The sequence below is a fragment of the Garra rufa genome, chromosome 1, assembly GCF_049309525.1.
Source record: "Garra rufa chromosome 1, GarRuf1.0, whole genome shotgun sequence".
NCBI lineage: Eukaryota > Metazoa > Chordata > Actinopteri > Cypriniformes > Cyprinidae > Garra > Garra rufa.
The window spans coordinates 10,445,157-10,453,524 of NC_133361.1; the positions used below are offsets into that span (position 1 = coordinate 10,445,157).

The window sequence follows — 8,368 nt, forward strand, 5'->3', positions numbered from 1 at the left end:
CTGCAAAGTTGTGACGCCGACAGTGCACTATAAATAAAGTTTTTGTCTAACAAAAAAAAGAGTCGGCTCACATTCGCCTAAACGAGTCGTCAGCAATTCGAATCTTTTTTCTGTAACGGCCACACGTCACGAGCTACACATTTGCGTAATGTCCGCCCACGTTCAATTTCGCGAACAACTTGCCCGCCCACAAACAGCAGGCCTACCATTTTCACGTGGATTACATCATGTCAAGAAGACGCCCTGTGCTGTGACAGCCTGTGAGAGTGAATTTGTTTTACATGCCCTTCCGAAAGATGGAACTATCAAGAATGAGTGGTTAACATTAATTTTTTCAACACCTCAGCAGTCCAATGCCAATCTTGTGTTGTGTTCGCGTCATTTTACTGATGACTGCTTTTCCAATCTTGGGGAGTAACGTTACAACACGGGATTCACCAAACGCTTGGTTTTAAAAAATGGATCAGTGCCCAGTTTATTTGGACCGGCTTGCTCCTCTGAACTTCTACCTGTAAGTATGATTAATAATTGTATTTTCTAGCGATCGTTCAAAATACGTCTTTGTGTACGTTATGGTGTGTAACAACCCTGCACATGTCTTGGTAACCGGCTAACTTGCGTTTCTGTAGTTCTGTTGTTCAGCTGTGAGTGCAATGTAGTCTAAAAAGTCTTGTGATTGATGCAGCTTGACTGTCTGTCTGCCTTATTAGTTTAAGTAATGATAATGATAAACGATGGCTTAACGCAGTGTTATGGGTTGTACGTTACAGTGTTGAAGTTCACAACGTAGAGGTGTGTCCGGTTCGCGTACAAAAGCAAATTGCAAGCACTTTCCACAGTTAACATATTACACCCACTGAGAAACGTCCTGCTCCAGTCGTGCTTGCAATACAGTTTCTTGTCGATGTGCCACTTCCACCGTTTCATCGTCAGACTCCGGCTCGAATTGATAGGGTAAAATCGAGGCTATCTTTTCTATGCATTAACAGGTCTCCGCAGCTGTCATTCAGTTATGCCAATGGGCGTTTCGTTTTGCGTTGTAGCGGTAGACCAATCCAAAAGGACTGCACCATCTGACCAATCACAGCAGTGAGGGCTCACTGAAAGGAGGGGTTTAGAGAGACTGATTCTTCGAACTGCTTCAAACGAGTCATTTACGAATCATTTAGAAACGGGGTAAAAATAAATCTAATTTTGGAGAAAACTAAAGTGTTTTTTGAACTTGCATACATGTAAACCTGTTTTAAGAGACTATTACAACAATATTAACTACCTTTAAAATGGCATAATAGGGGCACTTTAATATTTACATTAAGCCACATCATTACTCTTGTCTTTCCGTCCTCAGTTTTTAATAAAGTCTTTTCTTGAACCATTTAAGTCTTTTTATGTCCTTACATTTGATGTGGCAATTACGATTAATGCCGATTTAGTTTTTGTGTGGGGAAAACGACACCTCATATTAATGACATTCTTCACATTGCTTATTTTAGTAACATGAAAAACAAAAGTTATTCAATTTGAGATTAAAACATACAGAAAACGAGCAGGCACAAGCTCACTGAATTCATTTTTCTTTTTGTAATGACTGTTTCAATGACTGTTTATCCTTCAATGATACTCCTCCAGGTATTCCTCCTTGCTTTAAAACTTAGTCACGACTGTGAGGATGAGATTCAAAACTGCGTTTTTACATTTACAGAATCATTTCTAACTGTTTGTATTAAGCCAGCATAACGACACAACAACAGAGAGCCTTTGTGGTGAAACTTTTCTTCTTCCTCTGAGGTTTAATGGCGTTTGACACACAAACGTTATTGTTTTAGCGCCACCCGCTGGACTGGAGAGTGAAGCGTCGAGAAGAGGGAAATCAGTGCGTGTATAATGTGCACTGATTTGTTTTACTTTAAAAAAAAAATGAATCTGCACAATTAAAATAAAATAAACAAATAGTAATAAATAGACCCGAATGGTACTTGATCAACACCAATGATCTTCGTGAATGAGGATTAGAAGAGAAAAACGAGAGAAGTCAAATATTAAAGTGAAAATAACACAGGGTTCTCTAATGGTCAAGGGCTTTTCCATTGAATGGTTGCTATTTGCTTCGAAAACTCTTCCAAAAATAATAATAATAAAATAAGACTGATTCTATTCATACACATATTTAACTATTCAAAATATGTACTGGTCAATCTCAATTCAGTTTTTAAATGACTGATGGATGTACTTTTCTCAGTCCAGGTAACAAAACATGTATGTTTTTTTTTAAAGGTATGTTTCAAAATATGTCTTTATTTCATGTATTTTCTCATGTCTTTTACTATAAGGGCCACAAGAAAAATATTAAGGGCATAATTTAAGACAGTTATAGCCTACCGTTATCAGCATATGCTAAGGTAGATTTGTCTCTCGTTCTCTCTGAGAGATTTATTTAATTTTTACTTTCACTTTCACGCATAATTGACTAAGGTTCACCAGCATAACTCTTGGGCAAGGTTTTTTTTTTTTTTTTTTTTTTTTTTTTTTTTGCAGGTTTGAAAATCCACTCCCGCTACTTCACACTCCAGTCCAGCGGGTGGCGCTAAAACACAAACGTTTGTTTGACACACACCTTTAAACCTCAGAGGAAGAAGATTAGTTTAACAGCGTTCTCTGTTGTTTTATCGCGATGCTGTTTTAATACAACCCGTTAAAAATGTTACTTCTGCAAATAGAAAAATACAGTATTTGAATCAGGTATTACACCTGTAATATTCTTATTCTCAGAGTCGTGACTAAGTTTTGAAGCAAGCAGGAATATCTGGAGGAGTTTCAGCAGAACTAAAATCTGCTGCTGTGATGGTGTTTGTTAAAGTGGAGAGTGAGGAGGACATGAGTGAACCAGAACCCTGGAGAATAAAACACGAGGAACCAGAACCCTGGAGAATAAAACAAGAAGAACCAGAACCCTTGAAAATAAAACAAGAGGAACCAGAACCCTTGAAAATAAAACAAGAGGAACCAGAACCCTGGAGAATAAAACAAGAGGAACCAGAACCCTGGAGAATAAAACAAGAGGACCCAGAACCCTTGAGAATAGAACAAGAGGAACCAGAACCCTGCAGAATAAAACAAGAGGAACCAGAACCCTTGAGAATAGAACAAGAGGAACCAGAACCCTGCAGAATAAAACACGAGGAATTGGAATCTTTGAGAATAAAACAGGACGAACAAGGAGGTTGGTGTTTATGCTTCATTCATCTTTAATGACTGTTTATGGAATGTTTGGCTTACAAAGCATTCGACTTCTGCACAGAATTCTGTTGTGAACAGATCTAACAATGCTGATACAGAAACCCAGAAACAGTAACATTAACTTTAACCATGGTGTTGTGGCAGAAATAGTCCAATGTTATTACATCATTAATTTAAGGTTTTGAACAACCTTTTAAGAGAGAATTTCAAGCACATTTCAATGGTTTTCGAGTATTGCACACAACTATTTCCAGAACTTCAAAGCTCTTAAAATGATCCAGCTTAAATATTATTATTTAAGGGACAAAACACAATGTATATCAAAATGTGGTTTTGTGGTAAACAAACACTAATGCCAAATTAAAACATAAATCAAATTACGATTATAACCAGTAGATGGCAGCAGAGGCGTATTAATCATTAATTTATAATTTTTGCTTTATATTTTGTCAAACATGCTAAGTCAATTTCAGTGTGTGAATAGCACACCAAATACAAACAGAAAATCATGCTACTGATGACTAATTTTCCTGAAATGGGCTCTCGATTTACTACATTATAAAGAAAACAATACCTTACAAATTTCATGAGTTCACGCTTACATATAATTAGCCGGAGAATAGTAGTGCATGTTTGGCGTGTTGTCCGGTGAAGTGCTCCGAGCTCGGGAATGGCCCGAACCCAGAGTACCCCCCAATAGGAGTAGTGAGAACTCGGAGTGAGGAGATGGGGTGGTTGAGGTTTACTGATAAACCGTCAAGTGAATGGAGGTGAGTCAGCTGTATTTAAACCTATGGCGCTGATTGACTTGAGTGGACTCCTCTTGTGATGTTTATGCTAAGTATCTGACGCTCTTCTCCCGAACTTTGTTAATGAAACATCATGAAAATTAGTAAGGTTTTGCAATCACATAATTTTAAACCAGTAAACTCCTAGAAAGTCTGGAAAGATCCAGTAAGCAAACACATTCAAAAAGTAAGTTCAAAATAGTGTTAACTAACCACTGATCTATAATATATGTATACAGTCAAATGGAAAAAGTTAGGACACCCTACTGAATTTATTTTAAACTTTATGGCCCGGTTTCTCAGACAAGGGTTAAGCCTAGTCCTAGACTAAAATGTAAGTTTGAGTTGTTTCAACTGAAATAAAATTGCACTGATTGATTGTAAAATATATCAGTGCCTTTGTTTTGTCTCAAGATGCACACCGGTAATGTTTTTTTTCTAAGCATGTTTATTAAAAATTACTTAAATGTCCTAATTGAACTATGGTCTAATCCTGGCTTAGTCTAAGCCCTGTCTGGGAAACCGGGCCTATTAGTCTTTAGGCCCATTTCTTTTTACCGTTTTGCTTTAGTTTATTGAGGTATGTAGGCATTTGTTTATGTACAGCTCTTATAACAGCATTTCATTTAGGATGAGTTCTGGACTTTGACTGGGCTATTGCAACCACTTGATTAATTTGATTCCAGCCATTCTGTTGTAGGTTTAATGGTGTGCTTGGGATCATTGTCCTGTTGCATGACATAATTTTGGCCCAAATCAAGCTGTTGAATAGATGTCCTCACATTTGATTCTAGAATTCATTGATGGTCAGAATAGGGCTGCGCATTTTGTCATTGAAATGGTTCTGTGGTTATTTATAACCCTCCAGCACCAGCTTTCAGATTTATCAGCATTTAGTACACAGCTGTAGTTCACTGACAAGCTACGCTATATCACAGTCAAGTAATTCGTGCTGCTGTCAAATGTTAGGCTGGAGCCCTGCACTGTTAGATCAATGTTCACTTTTGTTTACATTTCACTATCTTTACTTTTATTTCAGAGTTGATTGAAGAAATAGAGAAGAATGAAGAATCAAGTGAAGCTGAGGAGAAAAAACATGTCAACACAGGAGAAAAACATTTGAGTTGCTCTCAAACCAAACAGAAAAATTTTAGGAAAAAAAGAGCCAGGAAATCTTTCACCTGCACTCAATGTGGAAAGAGTTTCATATGCAAAACCAGTCTAAAGCATCACATTAGAATTCATACTGGAGAGAATCTACACACACGCGATCATTGTGGTAAAATGTTTTTATGGGCTTCAGTTCTGAAGAAACACCTAAAAGTTCATTCACAGGAGAAGACACATTCATGCTATTTGTGTGGTAACAGTTTTTCGCATCTACAAATGTGTCCGAAAATACTTGATGGTGTGGGACGGTACATGTGCTTTGAGTGTGAAAAGACTTTAACTTCAGCGACCTGTACAAACCAGCTTGAGAGGATCCACACTGGAGTGAAACCGTTTATGTGTTCACACTGTAACAAGAGATTCAGTCTGTCAGCGAATCTGAAAAGACACAATAGGATCCACACTGGAGAGAAACCATTTGCTTGTTCACACTGCAGCACGAGATTGAGTAATTTAGAAGACCTAAATAGACATGAGAGGATCCACACTGGAGTGAAACCATTTAAGTGTTCACACTGTAACAAGAGATTCAGTCTGTCAATGAATCTGAAAAGACACAATAGGATCCACACTGGCGAGAAACCTTATATGTGTTTACACTGCAGCAAGAGATTCAGTGATTTAGTAGACCTAACTAGACATGAGAGGGTCCACACTGGAGTGAAACCTTATAAGTGTTCACACTGTAACAAGAGATTCATTCAGTTAGCACATCTGAAAAGACACAATAGGATCCACACAGGAGAGAAACCTTATAAGTGTTCACACTGTGACAAGAGATTAAGTAATTCATCAAATCTGAAAAGACATGAAATGATCCACACTGGAATAAAACCTTTTAAGTGTTCACACTGTGACAAGAGATTCAGTCAGTCAGCACATCTGAACAGTCACAATCTGACCCACAATGGAAAGAAACCTTACAAGTGTTCACACTGTGATAAGAGATGCAGTCGGTCAGCAGATTTGAAAACACATGAGATGATCCACACAGGAGAGAAACCTTATAAGTGTTCACACTGTGACAAGAGATTAAGTAATTCATCAAATCTGAAAAGACATGAGAGGATCCATACTGGGTAATAGCCGTATCACTGCACTGCATGTGAGATAAGCATTTCAATCCTTAATATGCTCTACACAGTCATAGTTAAAATCGCAGTAAGCCCCCGTACACATGGAGAGGCATTTATCTGTATATGTTAAAATTTTGTATCGTGTTGGCATTTTATCCAGACGGATTTGTTTTGGGAGCCTTAAACTTATTTTTCTGAACCTGGGTTCTAGAGCGGATAAATCTGAAAACAAATCTGCATTTTCATGTCTACAGCCAATCCATCTATTTTGTAAAATTACAATGTCATTACCCTACATCTTGATCCCTAGTCAGATACCGCTAGGTCACGTAACAGCATCAACAACAACAATGGTGGACTACAGGAATCCATTAGCGTTACTAAATTAACTATCTTTTCTTGTTGAGTTAGGTTTGTATACCGATCACCAAGTCATCATCTCTGTTTTCAGGTTGTCTTTTGTTTCTTCTTGAAGAGGCAAGTTACTATCAATCAAGTTATTAACACTCAATACATTTATTAGTTAATATATATTAGTAGTTGTAGACACAATGCCTTCCCCCTAAGGCACTGGTCTCAAACTCAATTCCTGGAGGGCCACAGCTCTGCACAGTTTAGCTCCAACCCTAATCAAACACACTTGATTCAACTGATCAAGGTCTTCAGGACTACTAGAAACGTCCAAGAAGTTGGAGCTAAACTCTGCAGAGCTGTGGCCCTCCAGGAATTGAGTTTGAGACCTCTGCCCTAAGATATTTCTACTTTGCAGTAAGAATGGATTGTACAACAGTGTTCTATCTTTTATTAGGGTCTTTCATCTACATGTCCAATGAGTTAACATTTATGCATGTCAAAATAAGTTGAATATGGATTTAGTCTGCCTTTTTACTCTCCAAGAAGCTACTCTCTTTGTGTGTGTTAACCATATTTGATAAGATCCAGGGCAGTGCCAGGCAACCTTGAAGTACAGATAAGTGTTCTCTGTGTAGGGATGGGAATCGAAAACCGGTTCTTGTTGAGAACCGGTTCCCAGTGTTTCAATTCCTTTGAATCGTTTGCAAAATTTGCAAATGATTCCCTTAACGATTCCAGTGGGCACGAATGACGTCATCACGCGCATTGCGTAACGTACGCACGTTGCGTAGCTTACGCTCAGTCAATAGTAAGCCTGGCTCCTAAGCGGAACAAACGCTCAAAAGTCTGGTTGTATTTCACCAAAAAAGACGAAAATAGGGCAACTTGCAATACTTGCAGCGTAGATATTTCCTCAAAGGGAGGAAATACCACTAACATGCTAAAACATTTGCGCACACAGCATGCAATAACAATAAAAGAATGTTGCGTTTTCGATCCGCTCCGGACTAACATTTCTCAACCCAGCAGCGGCAGCAGCCGCAACAACGTTATTTCCTCAGCTAATAAAACTGATATTTAATAACTAATAACTAATTAACTAACAAACACTGCCATCATATTAGCTGTGTAAAACTTGCTGTTAGTAACGGTTAACGTTAAATGAACGCCTTCTCATGCATTACATTTCGATGACCATCACATAAGTCCAGAAAGATCACGTATCGTTCCTGAAAAAGCAGATATGCTTATTTTTTTGCAAAATAATTGCTAAATCTTCATAGCAAGCTGATGGTTGCAGATTTGCAAAATGCACAGTTCAGCTGCATTTTACACTGTATTGTATTTGTCACTGGCTGACAGTTCTATTTTTGAGTTCATATATATCCTTTTAAAAAGGAGAATTTTAATTTCTATTAGAAAATGTTGGACATTCTTGTAGAATTGCCACAAAATAATTTATGTTGTATTTTGTTAATTTTACAGAAGAATATTTATTTTATTATTTAATAAATTTTGTCATTGGTGATGGTGATGCTAATCAACAATTTGTTGTCCCTTTTCTTCTAAATGAGAATCGATAAGGGAATCGATAAAGAATCGAATCGTTAAGCAGAATCGAAAATGGAATTGGAATCGTAAAAATCTTATCAATTCCCATCCCTATCTCTGTGTATGTTTATGTCTGTCTTTGCAACAAGATGAGGAGAGAGCCTAAGAGGGAAAAGGTCATTTGCCTTCACT

The 8,368-nt window shown here is 37.7% G+C and overlaps 1 protein-coding gene across 1 annotated transcript; it reads left to right on the plus strand.

The window, feature by feature from the left end:
* The first annotated feature begins 2,646 nt into the window (after positions 1-2,646).
* Positions 2,647-6,278, plus strand: LOC141345180 (uncharacterized). Its single transcript, XM_073850092.1, has 2 exons — positions 2,647-3,220; positions 5,065-6,278. Exons 1-2 carry the CDS (start codon positions 2,842-2,844, stop codon positions 6,276-6,278), a joined length of 1,593 nt encoding a protein of 530 aa, XP_073706193.1. The 5' UTR covers positions 2,647-2,841.
* The last annotated feature ends 2,090 nt before the right edge of the window (positions 6,279-8,368 follow it).

What these genes read in the sequence shown, in the direction of transcription:
- LOC141345180 (XM_073850092.1), top strand. Translation starts at nt 2,842, where the DNA reads ATGGTGTTTGTTAAAGTGGAGAGTGAGGAGGACATGAGTGAACCAGAA. An exon ending in AAAACAGGACGAACAAGGAG is followed by an intron (nt 3,221 to 5,064) that starts GTTGGTGTTTAT and finishes CTTTTATTTCAG; the next exon opens with AGTTGATTGAAGAAATAGAG.